This window comes from Musa acuminata, chromosome BXJ1-8 (assembly GCF_036884655.1).
Source record: "Musa acuminata AAA Group cultivar baxijiao chromosome BXJ1-8, Cavendish_Baxijiao_AAA, whole genome shotgun sequence".
Taxonomy (NCBI): Eukaryota; Viridiplantae; Streptophyta; class Magnoliopsida; order Zingiberales; family Musaceae; genus Musa; species Musa acuminata.
The window spans coordinates 48,876,833-48,891,860 of record NC_088334.1 but is presented as its reverse complement, the minus strand read 5'-3'; the positions used below and the strand labels follow the sequence as shown (position 1 = coordinate 48,891,860).

Below are 15,028 nucleotides of genomic sequence, written 5' to 3'. Positions count from 1 at the left end.
GAGAGAAGCAACCAACAACTACATGCACACTTCCTTTAGATGCCTCATTGCTTCAAACAATAATGGCGCATTGAAACATGAAATTGCTTTGCAAGTATAGCTCCATGAAAAAGTGATAAAAAAATACCTCCCAGTGATAGTTTATTCAAACAAGAAACCCAATTACCTCACAGTATGTCACAGACTCTGCATATTGAGTACCTACTAGAGAGAATATGAAACAAGACTCAAGTCATAAGTCTCAACTTATTTACCTTCCAACCAAATAACAAAGACCCAGCTTCATAACATACAGCCAAAGCAGCAAACAAGCAAAGTAGCAATGTATGAGACACCCAAGTTCTAACAGTGACATTAAAATAGCACAATATTTTATGATGATGTCAATACAAGCATATGCTAGGGTGCTATAACATATGTATGCAAAGAGAACATATTATCTGAAAAAGATAGAAGCAACCAACAACTACCTGCACACTTCCTTTAGATGCCTCATTGCTTCAAACAATAATGACGCATCCAAACATGAAATTGCTTTGCAAGTATAACTCCACGAAAAAGTGATAAAAATATACCTCCCAATGATAGTTCATTCAAACAAGAAACCCTATTACCTCACAGAACATCACACATTCTGCATATTGAGTACCAACTAAAGAGAATATGAAGCCAGACTCGAGTCATAAGTCTCACTTATTTACTTTCCAACCAAATAACAAAGACCCAGCTTCATAACGGACAGCCAAAGCAGCAAACAACCAGAGTAGCAATGTATGAGACACCCAAGTTCTAACAGTGACATTAAAATAGCACAATATTTCTCATCAAAAAGGTGACACGAACCTGCATAACTCGTAGTATTATAAGATACTGATAATGTCACACAATACGCTCAAGCAACATTTCAAAGAAAAAGCATATGGTAGGGTGCTATAACATATGTGTGTAAACACAATCTACAGGAATATGCAAAATTCCAAAATGAAGCTTGTCAGAAAAAATTTCCAAACTACAAGTTCTGCAGCACTCCTTTGCAAACAATATCTTTTTTAGGTAAACCATAAACGTCTCCTTAAAAGCATACAATGAACCAAATATCGGGAAAAATAATAAAATTTAAGAAAAAGATTAAATATATAAAGCACGCCAAAATTATAAACATTAAAAAATGATCCTAATATTCAAAAGTAAAAAAAAACCAAGTGTTTAAGTTGACATGTAAAATTTTCTTAAAGATCCATCAGAACACAAACAGAAATAACATAACTTCAAGAAACAGAAATTATAGAAGAAAACTATCATGAAAATGTCCAAAGTAATTTGTCTTAAAAGAGAGAGCAAGTCAAAAGAGGAATTGATTCAAAGGGTAAATGTAATCAAAAGAACAATTAAAAAAATTAGCAAGATGTTCAGATTCATCTTTTGTTGATCACTCAAAGAAGAGACGATAATATCTACCTTCATCTTGGCCATGAACCCAACCTAAGAGGTAGACATGGCTGCAGTGGTTGCCACATGGGCCATCCAAACTGCCCTGCCATCAACCTGTTACGATTGGAGAACAAAGCATTGAAGAGAGGAGATAATGGATTCATGCTTCTTACATACTATATGGATCTAGGCTTCAGCATCACCTTGAACTACTAATCGCAGTTCAAACATCAACATGGTGAATGGTAGAAACCAATATTTATTTTAATTTCATCATCATCTCCTCTTAATGAATCAATTGGAATGGTATGAAACAAATCAAGCAATGTGAAGGGAAGATTAGGGGAAAAATAAATCTTCAATATTAGAATGGAAAGAAAAATATAAGATAAGAACCATTTCAAAATCATCAATTATTTCCTCATCACAAGACTACCTTATTTCCTCATCACCTTGAACGACCAATCTCAGTTCGAACACCAACATGGTGAATGGTTGAAACCAATATTTTTTTTAATTTCATCATCATCACCTCTTATTGAATCAATAGGAATGGTATGAAACGAATCAAGCAATGTGAAGGGAAGATTAGGGGAAAAATAAATCTTCAATATTATAATGGAAAGAAAAAAAGATAAGACAACCATTTCAAAAACATCAATTATTTCCTCGTCACGACTATATCCTCTGATCCCCAAACACCTTATACTGTATACTAAACTAATCAGCTAGCAAGGGTGACATCACCTAAGTCCAAGTCAACCACTGCAATGATTTTTCCTTCCCCATTATTAGGGTTTGAGATGGAACCCTTCGATTATTGGAAAATATGAGACTCCCAATATCTCCACTTCTCTTCCAATATTTTTTTCTAATTACGGTAATCATATGAGTGAATAGATGCAATTGAACAAGAAAATCTTAGTTCCAATAAATTAATTCACAGAATAAGTCAAAAAAATAAATTCTGCACAAGAGAACAACAAGACCAAATCAACATCCAACAAGCAGAAACACAACAGACTAACCAATCAAATTCCAAAAACAAAACTATGATACCAAAAAAAATTTCGCAGATATCGTGACATGGACTTATACCCAACTTCTGTATACGAAAGCTAGTGGTATGAAAAGCTAGCCCCAATCAATATGACCAACTGCTTTGTCAACAAAATGCACAAATGATGTTGAAACACACGGGCATTTAGCTTAAAACACCTGCACGATCAATACACAATCAATACACCACACAAATGTTATTAAATTTTAGGTCTTTAAGATATACATAACACCTAATTGCACATACACACAATAATTCACCAATACATGAGCATTTAGCTTAAAACACCTGCATGATCATTATTGTGCGTGTCAAACCTTCACTCAACAAGCATTGATTATTGTCGATTCCAAACAGAGTTGGCTTTTCTATATGAATTTTGAGCTACATATATTATTGCCAAAACAGTTATTCATAACTTGCATCACTAAATATTACTCGTATACCACTTGAGATTATTTTAATAACTATACCGTTATGGGAGAGGCAAATGCACGAAAAGAAAAAATAAGCAGCAAAACATCCAAAACTCAAGCACATGAATGTATTGGGACCGACCATTAAAGTAGCACAACTGAACGTGATCATTCGAACAAAAAACATTCATTAGTAAATAGCCATAGAAATGCAACTGCTAAATTAAAGATTTTCAGCATTACAATTAACACGATAGCAATCTTCAAATGCAATCAACCACAATTTCTACTCAATTAAATAACTCAAGAGAACCTAGTGCAGATTATTAACAGAGGCAAATGCATATAAATGAATAAGCAGCGAAATGTCCAAACTAAACACATTGAATCTGATCATTCAAACAAACAAAAAAAATCCTATAAGTAACCATGAGGTGCCAAAAATCTGCTCAGTGGCAAAAAAAAATAGAGAACAATATGTTGTCTGAAGCAGGCAACACTGATCATTTCACACCATATAGCTGAAGAATAACATAACCAGCACAATCTTATACCCCATTTAATTAATAAACACTTGTGCAAATTATGCAAAGAATCATTTAACTTATGGGCCATATCATCTGAACCTTAAATGGAGACTAAATGTAAATCACAGCATAGCAACAAACAAAAGAAACAGATTATCTAAAACAGTGAGAAGCAAACCCCAACAACTACATGCATACTCCCCGCAATGCCTGGTTGCTTCATAGGGTGATACATCGAAACACAAAAATGCTTCTCAGTATAACCTCTTCACAAACATATATCCCAACACAAATTTATTCAAACAAGAAACACTAGTAAGACCCTCATAAGAGAGTGTTGTGCTAAAACTTTTACCACGAGTTTCAACTTATCTTCCAACAAACAATTTCAGGTTTCACTTTACTAGAGGGCATATCTCATTACCACATTTTCTTCAGATGATTCTTCACAATGTAATAATAATCCTAAAAACACACTTAACGTTAGAAATAGCACGTCAACTTCATGTAGACACTAAAAAATGATAATACTACTGAAAGGTAATCGAGCTACGGTAGTGTTTAAATTGGCAGGTTTCTAAAGTTTTTTTTCCGACCAAACAATTCTCAACAGTAACAGAAACCTTAAAGTAGAAAAGAAAATGAGAAAATAGGAATCGAAATCTTTTAAATACTCTAAGGTTAGAAACAACAGAGAGATCTAGAAAAACGAGGCTCAGATTCATCTAACGTCGATCATAAGAAGAGAGGACAAAGAACAGAGGACAGAAACATCGTCTCCCTATTCCTGCCCGAATCCGTCTAGTATTGGAGAACAGAGAGGACAGAAGAGAGGAGACAACGGACTTAGGGTTAGGATCAGAAACATACGGACTCAAGGAATATGGGATTCGCCATCGCAATGGACGATCGATCCAAAAGAGCCAAAATAGCAGATGATTGAATCCATCATTGACATTCACCAATCATCATCGCCACTTAGGTCGAATGCAACATTCACCAATCATCATCGCCTCTTAGATCGAATGCAAGAAAGGGAAAGGTAAAGAGAGAAAATTAGATAAAGGGTTTGCGCCGGAAATTAAAGAGAAAGATTCATCGGCATCGGCTTGGAGAAAGAGAGGAGGGCGGGGAGAGAACAATACCTTCCTCGTCTTAATCTGTGATTCAAACTAACGAGCTGAAGAGGGCGAACCGCGTCGACGCCAGTTTATATAGTCGAGCCGCACCGACCTTGGACGAGTTGGATCGGGTAGATGATCTTGATCCGCCCCAAATTCAATTTACCCGACCCGTTAGCCTGCAAATTTCATTTTTAGTTATTTAATAATGTGGACGGCTTCGAAATTCGTCATCCTAGAGGACGTCTCACTCTACTTTTAGGTGGGTCCCACAAGTTTCATAACTCACCGCGCAGGTGCAAAACGACGGGTAGAAGAGGACGTCCTCGTCCCCGCCATGCCTCCTCCGGCCATGCATTGCCTTTAACTTCTATTTGCCTTTTACTTAACCGTCAAATACACACAGCGGTTGCCAAGCAACCCAAAGATGAATAATATGGATTCTTTATATGGAATATGACTTTTCAGTCACTGCCATTTAATGTTCTTCATCTATATGTACGAAATAGTTTATACTGCTCGTGAATGTTTATCCAACGTATATTCATCTATAAGGAGGTGAATCCATTAATTTATTTTCAGTGCTCTGTAATTTATTTGCAAGTTGGACTTCAACTTCGATCTTGATCACACTCAACCAATTAATTTGATGGTGTGTACTCGGAGGATTCGACATAACTTCTTGTAGATGTGCATGATGCATTTGTACGACTTCGGAGTACGAGAGTCACACGTGCTTGGGAGTGAGATAAAGACCAGTCTATTATATGACCCACGTTCTTCGTTCGATCAAAATTTGACCAAAATTGTGATAATGAGCTTAAGCGGCCGAAGTCTTAACCCAACTCAATCCGGCCACTCGGTCCGTCAGCACCGCCGTACACACCTGACCCGCTTGCAGTGCCCACGTCACATCACACACAGAAGGTCCCACATCTCACAAGGCACGTGGTCAGCGAGGACTCCACGGGCCCGAAGGACACGTATTGATCACGTGGCACTGATTCCGTAACGCTCCCCACGCGTTCGGGTCGTGGCATCGACAACGTTTTACGTCCTAAAGTTGTCAACCCCTCGTGTCTCCGCATCCAGGTAGCACTATTAGATAGGTCTACCGATGGAACCCATCTAATGAGTTAGTATGTGGGAGTCATCTCTCGTACGCATACGTGGCATCCAACTAATTTACCACAAAACGATAAGCAAAATTACATTGCCTCTATTATCATGTTTTAGGGCTTGTGCTGATTCTATTCTTTTTTACTTCCTTAATAACAACGTTCGTTTACTCAATTTTGTTCTCTGACTTATTAGACTCTCTAAGTGTATATGAGTTTTGGAGTAGTCAAACTCTCCGACTGTTCTGATCGTACCTCTATATGATCAAGCCCTCCTATAAGACTCGTTGACAATTACACTTAGAATTTTTCCTCAATGGTATACAACTCACATATGCTGATGACTATAACTTTTATTCAATACACATACAAAAGACCTGCTTTTATAGTATTATGGCATTCACTCTTTAAATGCATAACCTTTCTTGTTATCATATTAATACTATTTGCTTGTGAAAATATGTTATTCGATTTTGATTTATGATGTTTGAACAATCTATTTGTATTATTAATATGTTTTCTATCTAATTCGTCATGTTGCTTGTTTGCAGATGAAGCGAGGTTCTTTGTGTTCAATCGATGGATCACTTTTGACAGCTTATTAGCAACAATAGTATTATTGTGGGTGATAACCTTCTATAGTTGCCAACTTAGTCATAGGCAACAACTTTGTAGGCAACGAAAGCGTTATAGATTGTGACAAACGATAGTTGCTTGTACGACTATGGCAACGATCGCTGTGTGGTGATTGCAATAGCATCATTGCATGCAGTGGTTGCAGAAATGTTGCTATGGTTGGCATCGATTGGACACCAAAATATATATATATATATACCTTGAGCTGGAACTGCAACAATGTTACAAAGCTCGCACACGGTTATCTGAACAGCTTGTAGTAGAAATTGCAGAATGCAGAGGGGGAATCAAAAGGTCTTGTTCAAGAGAAAGAAGAATCGATTAATAATTTGCAAAATGACGTCTCACTAGCAAGATTGCCTTTTGTATCACACATGTTTAACTAAGTGCTATTTGTATGAGTATTGTATGATCATATTAATTTCATAAAAAACAAATGTTTCAGGGAAAAAAACCTACAATGAAAAAGAACAAAAGCTTTGGATTTGTTAAATCGGGCCAACAGACTATCATCTTATCTGTGGATTGGCGTGCGAGAATTACGGATCTCATGTTCACAACCCACGCATACCTTTTTTATCATCAATTTTTTTAAATAATAGTCGATGAACAGATTGAATAAATTTGATTAGTTTCAAAATATTTTTTTATATATCAAGATTATTAAATTTGATATTAATTAAAAATTTTAAATTTATTAAATATTTTATATTTATCTTTCATATATTAATTAAAAATATTATTAAAAAATATTCTTCAAATCAATTCAAATCAGGAATTATTATTATTTAATTGCTCCGGACCACAAAGCCGAATCGGATCGAACCCATTCTCCGGTCCACATGGCTTGATGAACCGAACCCTCGCGTCATCGTGTGATGTGACGGTCGGAAACCCTCCGATGCGTTGCGTCACTCTTTGCTCATCTGTTGCTCGCCACCACCACTTGTTTTGGGAGGGAGGACGATAACAAGCTTATCGAGATCGATCACATACATCCGATCATCGAAGAAGAGCGGAGGAGGAGGACGAGCGACCGAGAAGAAAGATGCGGGCCGGGGTGGCGGTGGTGGCGAGCAGGGGCGCGTTCGCCACTGCGGCCATGTCTTCCTTTCGCCGGCTCAAACCCATCGTCCGATGCTCCTCCTCTTCGCCTTCCACCGCCGTCTCCACCACCATCCCTACCTCCACCTCCTTCGGTAACCGCCTCTCGTCTCTTCAATTTCCTTTGCTTTCTTGATTCCGAGCGTCGATTCCTTCGTCTTGTTAGCCAATCGAATAAGATTTTCATTTTTTATCATTTCGATTCCTTTCTTCAACATAAGTAAGTATGGGATGGAGTATTTATCTTCTTGTGGAATAGAAATAGCCATTTGCAAAGTTGTTCATCAAGCTTATTTCGATCACTTTTTACCTTCTTTAGGCACTCCTAATCGATATTGTAGCTACTTTATCTTAATTCTAGAGGTAGTAATAAAGTCGGAGTGGAATCAACGGAATACAAAGTGCTTATGAAAGATGGAGTCGATCAAATTGTGGCCTGCCTCTGTTCATAGCTTTTGACATTTTAATTGTTACATGCTTCTTGAACGACACTGCTGCATTTTTAACCTTTGATCCTGTCAAATTACTGGCTGAATTTATGTGGACGAAGTTAAGTGAAAGCCAGAGGAGATAATATGAGACTGCATATATAGGATTTGTTGGTAGACCATGTTTTCTTCGATGTCCTTATGCAACCTTAGATAGTTGAACCAATTTGTGTTACTTAGTAATACAATCTCAGTAAATGAAGTTTGTTTATCTTTGATAATTAGATGATTTGAATAGGTAGCTCCCGAAATTTCTGGAGAATGGAGATATTGAAGTTGTGAAATTAGTGGGCATTTCTTTATGCCAAAAAAGGTTATTTCTTTATGATTGCAGTTTGCATTTGACCCTGTTGCTGCCTCGTCTATGCTACAAATCACCTGTGGCTAAAACTTTAAATTTCAAGCATCAAGGAACCAGTATATTATTATTATTAAAATACCTTGGGTATTTATATATGACCCTAATATGACCCATAAAAATGAAATAAAATATAATGTTTGGCTTCTTTGACTAGTTACACTGCAATAGATGCAATTATCCCATTTTCATGGTGACTGGAGCAACCATGGTGATGGAGGGTGTTGAAGAACAACAGCTATATTAGCAGGCAGGCATCCCATTGTCATGGTGACTGGAGCAACCATGGTGATGGAGATTGTTGAAGATCAGCGGCTACATAAGCAGTTAGGTTATTATTCCTTTTGTTTAAGAGAGATCTGAAAGTCATACAACCTATCTTAAGCCAAAGCGAAGTTCGTCTTTCACAAGAATAGTATAAACTAATCAAGCCTCAAGAGATCTATATAATAAATGTCATGCTACGGGGTTCCTTTTGTTTTTATGATCCCTTTGGTGGGACAATATGTGAAGGTAACCACAAGGGTGAGGGTACTAAAGAAATAAATGCATCCCACAGGGGTTTATGCAAAAAAAAGTTATTATATTTTCATAAACTATAAAATTTAGAAAATAATTGCACGCATTTTATTACTAAAATAAACATGATAAGTGTAGGATCAAGCTTTATCTAAATAAAATTTCTTTTTGTTTAGAGACATCTTTGTAGTACTAATTGAAGCCTGTTCTTTTATGATTGTTACGGATCTTGCTGTGATGCTGAATTCTGTATGGATATGGATGTGATAAGAGTAATCAGCAATGAAGGCATAGGAAGAACGTCCAGAAGCAAGTTTCAGGCCACTTGTGAAGCCACTAGAAGGTTATGATTAGAAATTGGCATCTAAGGCTCGAATTGTGGATGAAAATAACTTTGAAGAAAATTACTGGTTTACCTAGTTACTAATTTTGTGAGCAAGACCAGGTTTCTTATGGTTTAAGATTGTTTCTTTTTTTTTCTTATCTTTTATTTGTATTTCCTGAAATTACTCTGGCACTTATACATTTAATTAATTTGTCATCTTTATGGTACTTATTAGCCTACCATTTTCGTTTCTTTGTTGTATTGGATGCTTCAATATGTTTTTATAGTGATGTGAGATTTATGTAATATTTCATGAAATTTGGTGTTGAAATTTATTTAGGTGTCAGCAATTTAATTCTTGCTTCAATTTCAATTAAGTTCTCTATGAAGTTCAGGTCTAACTGTTTGTGCCATGAAAATTAAATCATATTTCTTTCATTAAAGATGTTTTTGTTACAAGAGCTGAGCATGAGTATTATGTTTTTTCTTCTGTTGCTTTTCATTTGTGTCTGAAGTTCTTATACTGGTTTACTATCTGTTTATGAAGTTTAGTTCTCTCTGGCTTGATACACAGACCATATTTCTTTCATCAAAGATATTGCTGCAACAAGACCTCCTGAGCATCTGAATTACTTGTTGAACATGCTTCAATCACGAGGTAGACTTTTTTGTATCACCTGAACTAGATTTTCAGTTTTGTTTACGATGTATATATAATGTAGCAGTAATTTTCTAGCCGGTTCAGTCATTAGCAACAACTCTGTTAATATGAAAATACTATTTGTCTGAAGAATTTTTCTCGTTGAGATTTGCCTCATCTTATTATGCTTGACTTTGGCTTTATATATTGAAGTAGATTTTGCTCATCTCCATGAGTATATCATTCATGAAACTGGCACTCTTGATCCTTTATATCGTTGTATAAATTCGGCTTCTTGCAATACATGAACAAGTCCACATTGCTATCTTGCTCTGATCAGTGATTTAAAAAGGCGCTCGGGCGAGGCGAGGCGAGGCGAGGCCCGAGCGCCTCGCTAATCTCCCAGGCGGCGCGCTTCAAACAGGCGCCGCCTGGGCGCTCGCCCGAGCCCAGGCGCTGAGCACTTCGGGCGAGCGCCTGGGTTAACCAAGGCGACCAAACCAGGATTTTAGGTCTGGTTCGGTCCTGGTTCGGTCTATGATGGTTAGCTGGTTCGATCGAACCAACTAAAACTCATATAAGTGACAACCGAACCCCAACCCTCGCCGCTGCCGATCCCGATCCCGCTGCTTGTCGCTGTCGCTGCCGCCGCTCGCGCCGCCCGCTCCTGCTCCCGTTGCCGCTGCTCGTCGCTGTCGCTGTTCGCAAACGCTGTCGCTGTCGCCGCTCCCGCTCCTGCTCCCGCTGCCGCTGCTCGTAAACGCTGCCGCTGTCGCCGCTCGCTGCTGCCGCTGTCGCTTCCTCTTTTCTCAATCAGCAAGCTCAGCACCCCTTTACACTTCCTTTTAACAGTATACGTATACTGTATATTGTTAATATTATTAAGTTTATTTGAAATGATTAATTTTTAATATTGTTAATAGATTAATAATGTATTATTTTGATTTTAATACTATTAATTTTTATTTATTTGAAACTTTTTGTTAATGTGACATTGTGATTTTGTATCTTAGATTATCTTAATTTAATAGCATATTTTTATTTAAAATTTTAAATAATTATATTTATTAATTATATTATATATTTTTATATTTTAGCGCCTCGTTTCGCTCGGGCGAGCGCCTAGCGCCTCGGGCGTTTTTGGACCTTGGTGCCTTTTGGCGCGTAGCGCTTTTTAAATTACTGGCTCTGATAATAATTTGCCGGTATTCAGTTATATTGATTAAACAGTTTGTGTTGTTCAAGTGTAAGAATTTACTAGTAATTTGTCATGCAGTGCAGTGTATCCCACTTATGATCGTTTTCTATTATGTAACTTCAACACATTCTTTTGGTGCTTAATATGAAATATCATGGAATACTGTGAATTGCTACGTGATAATTTGACCAAAGAAAAGATATAAAAAGTGTCTGCTTAATATTGAAACATGAACTATATCTGGTTTTAATTCCAAGCTTCATGCAATTTGAGATATAAAGGATTGATTTTACCCCTCAATGAAGTTAAAATATATTGATTTATATGGACACTGCAATGTTGGTCTTAATTCTTATGTACGATATTTTTGAAGCTTACCAAATTTCTGCAGTAGATCCAATGAATATAGTCGTCCATTTCATTAATTAATACATGTTGGCATAAGTGATTTTGTTACGGTATGACTGGAATTTTTTTTTGATTTAAATCTATTATAATGTACAGGCGGAGCAGTAATATCTCCTGCAGCCAAAGAAGGACTGGTTCCTCTTGTTATTCCTTTATCAGAAAGCTCTGCAGGTTTTACACGTGGAACTGTATTTTGGCTCACGCTTCAATTGATAATGCATCTTGATCTTCTACTCATTTGTGTACTACTTTTGTGGGCTTGATATCAGGAACTTTGACATGCTTACTAAGATGGCCAACTTCTCCTCCTGGGTAATTACTTTTTTTTTTTCTTGTAATTACTCTCTTTCCAGATGTAGCAGTTTTCTGTAGTTCAGTTCTTATTGTGCTTACACTATTTCTTTCCTATAGGATGGAAATGCCAGTTGTAGAAGTTCATAAACATGGTGTTTGGCTTCTAGCAAAGAGTGTAAGAGATAGCAAGTTGAGAGATAATATTGGTCTTGCTTCATAGTTTATTAGGGTAGATTGTTTACTCATGCTTTGACTTGCTCAAATTGTTTTTAAAATTAAAGATAATGGCATATTAAATTGCTGTTGAATTTGTATTTTATATGAAGTGCACCTAGTAACAAGCAGTCTAATAAGTGCAAGTACTATGGTAGTCTATTAAAAACTCACAAATAATCACCAGATTATTTCAAAGAATGAAACAGAACAAATTGGGCTTCATTCAATTGTGAACATCGATTATGCTGTTCAGGAAGGCTTCCGCTTTTCTTTTCCAAATATTTTATACACTTGGCCTGTAGCATATCAGAGAAACTGGCAATTTTAAGCAGAACCGTTTGACCGAATTTTCTTGAAGATGCTTAAATAGTCAGATTTAAATGAAATTGGGTCTTTGTGATTGGGCTTTTGGTGTAGAAGACATGATCATTAGAAAAGTAATTTTAATAATCAACCAAAAGAACAAGGTACTTTTTTTGTTAAATATTGTAGGTTCTTTTAGTTTGTAGTTGTTTTTGAGATGAAGATGTGCTGTTCTATGTCAAACTTTGCCTTGATGTTCGAACTTTTCTATACTCTGCTGGGGATTCTGTGAACTTGCTAGTTGAGAAGTTCTACCCTTTAGTGTATTGTAAATTTCTTTTAGATAAACTGTGTCAAATTATTTCACAAGTTATTTTGATCAATTTGTACATGAAATTTGTAATATATATATATATATATATATATATATATATATATATATATATGCAATTTTCTTATCATATCTAATAATGTGAAAAGAGAAGCATCTTTTCCAACTTCCAGGTTGATCAGTACATCCATAGAATCCTCGTCGAGGAAGATGCCAAAGCTCAAGATAGTAATAAATTATGGAATGCTTCATCTGAAGCTGGAGAAAAGCTATACAAAAGGGGTGACTTTTTGGAGTCTCAAATTGCTGATCTTGATGTATATCTTTTGAAGAAGGTAAAGATATAGCAATGATGTTACAGTGCAATAACTAGACTAGTTCTTATATAGTTCTATTTCAGGTTGGATTGTTTCCAGATGTTATTGAGCGGAAGGTTTCACGCCATTTGGAGAGAGGGGACCAAGTAAGAAAATATGCTTGTGGCTTCATTTATGGAGCTTTCTGGATTACAGTTTTGCTAAACTACATTTATGATATTTGCCTTGTGATGGTGTAACAGGTTTCTGCCATGATCACGGGAGAGTTTTACACAAAGAATCATTTCCCAGGATTTGGCCGTCCTTTTGCATTCAATGCACAGCTTTTGCTAAAGTTTGTATAAGTTTAGCTAAATAAGAAACACAAAGTCTTCAATGATCACTCATGTCTATCACTGGTGTGATGCTTCGTTCTAGGGTTGGGCGTAAGCTTGAAGCCAAAGACGCAGCTCGGGGGTCTCTGAAATCACCATGGTGGACATTAGGATTTAAATACCAAGTAAGTTAGCTACAGATACACTAACTATTGCATTGTGAAGAGATTCCTTCTTTGTGCCTTCTGCTAGAAAAAAGAAGTAAACATACATGTGTTTGCTCAGGAAGTCGCTGAGATTGCAGAATGGGAGGATGAACAGATTGAGTTCATCAAGGAAAAAGTGACAGAAGAGGGTAGACAGGAGGATCTGAAGAAGGGTAAAGCACCAGAACAGGTGGGTCATCTTTGTTTCTCATGTTATCTATAAGAAATCCCACGAGACAAAAGGCATTTTTTATATGGATTTTTATCCCTTTTCCTTTCAATATGTAGGTAGCATTGGATGAAGCTGCATTTTTGTTGGATTTGGCCTCAATTGATGGGACCTGGGATGAAGTTGTAGATCGTGTTGCTGAATGTTACATGGAAGCTGGACTTTGTGATATTGCAAAGTTTATACTCTATAGGGAGTAAAACTTGATTTTTCTATCTAGGTATGATTTCTTTCTAGCTTTCTGCTTTAGTTGGAATTCAAGATGAATATTTTGTAGCCTTCTTCCTGTGGGATATGAAACCCCTCCTAAGGTGTTCTCCAATTTGACAAGAAGAATTTGCTTACCATGAATGAAAAAGAGGGAGGAAAGAATTTACAACTAGATTTTAATAAATCTAACAATGAAGTAACCAATGAAGAAAAGAAAGATCTTGCAAGACAGTAGTATGCATTACCACTGTAGAGGTACTTTGTCTAAAGTGGATTTGATCACACTGCTCAGCCAGTCAATCAGAAGAAGTATAACTTCTAAATCACACCATAGATTATCAGGGCATTTGTGCCTGTTTATGTCCATTTCATAAAGTTTATTGTAATATTTTACTTAGCTTTCTACCAATCAAAACACGAAATTAGCTTTATAACTGATTCATAACAACCATAATGCTCTTAGCCTCTTTTATAAGATGCACTAAGTTAGTACCCTAATTTTCGGTACTTGTTCTTTTTTCTTGTATGTTCCATTAAACTTATCATATAAATATGCACGGCAGGTTTTCATTCGGATAGATTCTTTTAATGTATTTGACCAAAGGTAGTCGGTAATGCTCTTCTAACATGTTTTCGTCACCACATGGCACATGGCTCACCTTACAGTAGAAGAAAGTGATGCAACATACTCTCAGAGATCTAACACATCATGGCCGGGTGGTGCATTGGAACCGCTTTTGACATCCAATATATAAACCATATCTTATGGTTTTATGGCTGCAATTAAATGATACTGATCTTGTCATCCGTCTCCCTAGTAATAAATTATTATTGTGCCTTGTACAATTTATCAGGCATGGCAACTATTCGCATTTTGTTCTAGTGGACAGAGAAATGAAGTTTGCTCAAAAAAAGGTGAAGTTGATAGAATAATTGTACTATTGTATTTCTTGTGGTATTCAGTCTAAATTGATTAATGCTTACGTGACATCAGTCTAAACCAATGTTTCAAATATCAGTCAAAAAAGGTGAAGTTGATAGAAACATCAGCAGATTGTATTTTAGCTGCAAAGCATGTTTTACATACATCGGGCAAGCAAAAAACAAATTATATTTTTATATGTTAAAGTTTTTATTTTTTCTTGTTATCATACTCATTATATTGGAGTTGATATGTTACAATGTTTAAGTTTTTTTATTATTTAAATTTGCATATACACTAATTGAAAAGGATGTATAGAATGGCCTTAAAGGTCGGG

The 15,028-nt window shown here is 36.3% G+C and overlaps 1 protein-coding gene across 3 annotated transcripts; it reads left to right on the top strand.

Annotated features, from left to right (window-relative positions):
* The first annotated feature begins 7,248 nt into the window (after positions 1–7,248).
* On the top strand, positions 7,249–14,757 carry LOC135588467 (protein IN CHLOROPLAST ATPASE BIOGENESIS, chloroplastic-like). Of its 3 annotated transcripts, none has more exons than XM_065080603.1 (12): positions 7,249–7,508; positions 9,678–9,761; positions 11,446–11,520; positions 11,619–11,661; positions 11,761–11,818; positions 12,667–12,828; positions 12,894–12,956; positions 13,053–13,144; positions 13,228–13,309; positions 13,410–13,520; positions 13,619–13,779; positions 14,436–14,757. In XM_065080603.1, exons 1-11 carry the CDS (start codon positions 7,358–7,360, stop codon positions 13,757–13,759), a joined length of 1,062 nt encoding a protein of 353 aa, XP_064936675.1. In that variant the 5' UTR covers positions 7,249–7,357; the 3' UTR covers positions 13,760–13,779; positions 14,436–14,757. The 3 variants fall into 3 exon arrangements, with proteins under 3 accessions (XP_064936675.1, XP_064936677.1, XP_064936676.1); XM_065080605.1 differs by having other exon boundaries at positions 7,369–7,508; positions 9,656–9,761; XM_065080604.1 differs by having other exon boundaries at positions 7,369–7,508; positions 9,651–9,761.
* The last annotated feature ends 271 nt before the right edge of the window (positions 14,758–15,028 follow it).

What these genes read in the sequence shown, in the direction of transcription:
- LOC135588467 (XM_065080603.1), top strand. Translation starts at nt 7,358, where the DNA reads ATGCGGGCCGGGGTGGCGGTGGTGGCGAGCAGGGGCGCGTTCGCCACT. An exon ending in TTTGGCTTCTAGCAAAGAGT is followed by an intron (nt 11,819 to 12,666) that starts GTAAGAGATAGC and finishes TCCAACTTCCAG; the next exon opens with GTTGATCAGTACATCCATAG. An exon ending in ATGTATATCTTTTGAAGAAG is followed by an intron (nt 12,829 to 12,893) that starts GTAAAGATATAG and finishes GTTCTATTTCAG; the next exon opens with GTTGGATTGTTTCCAGATGT.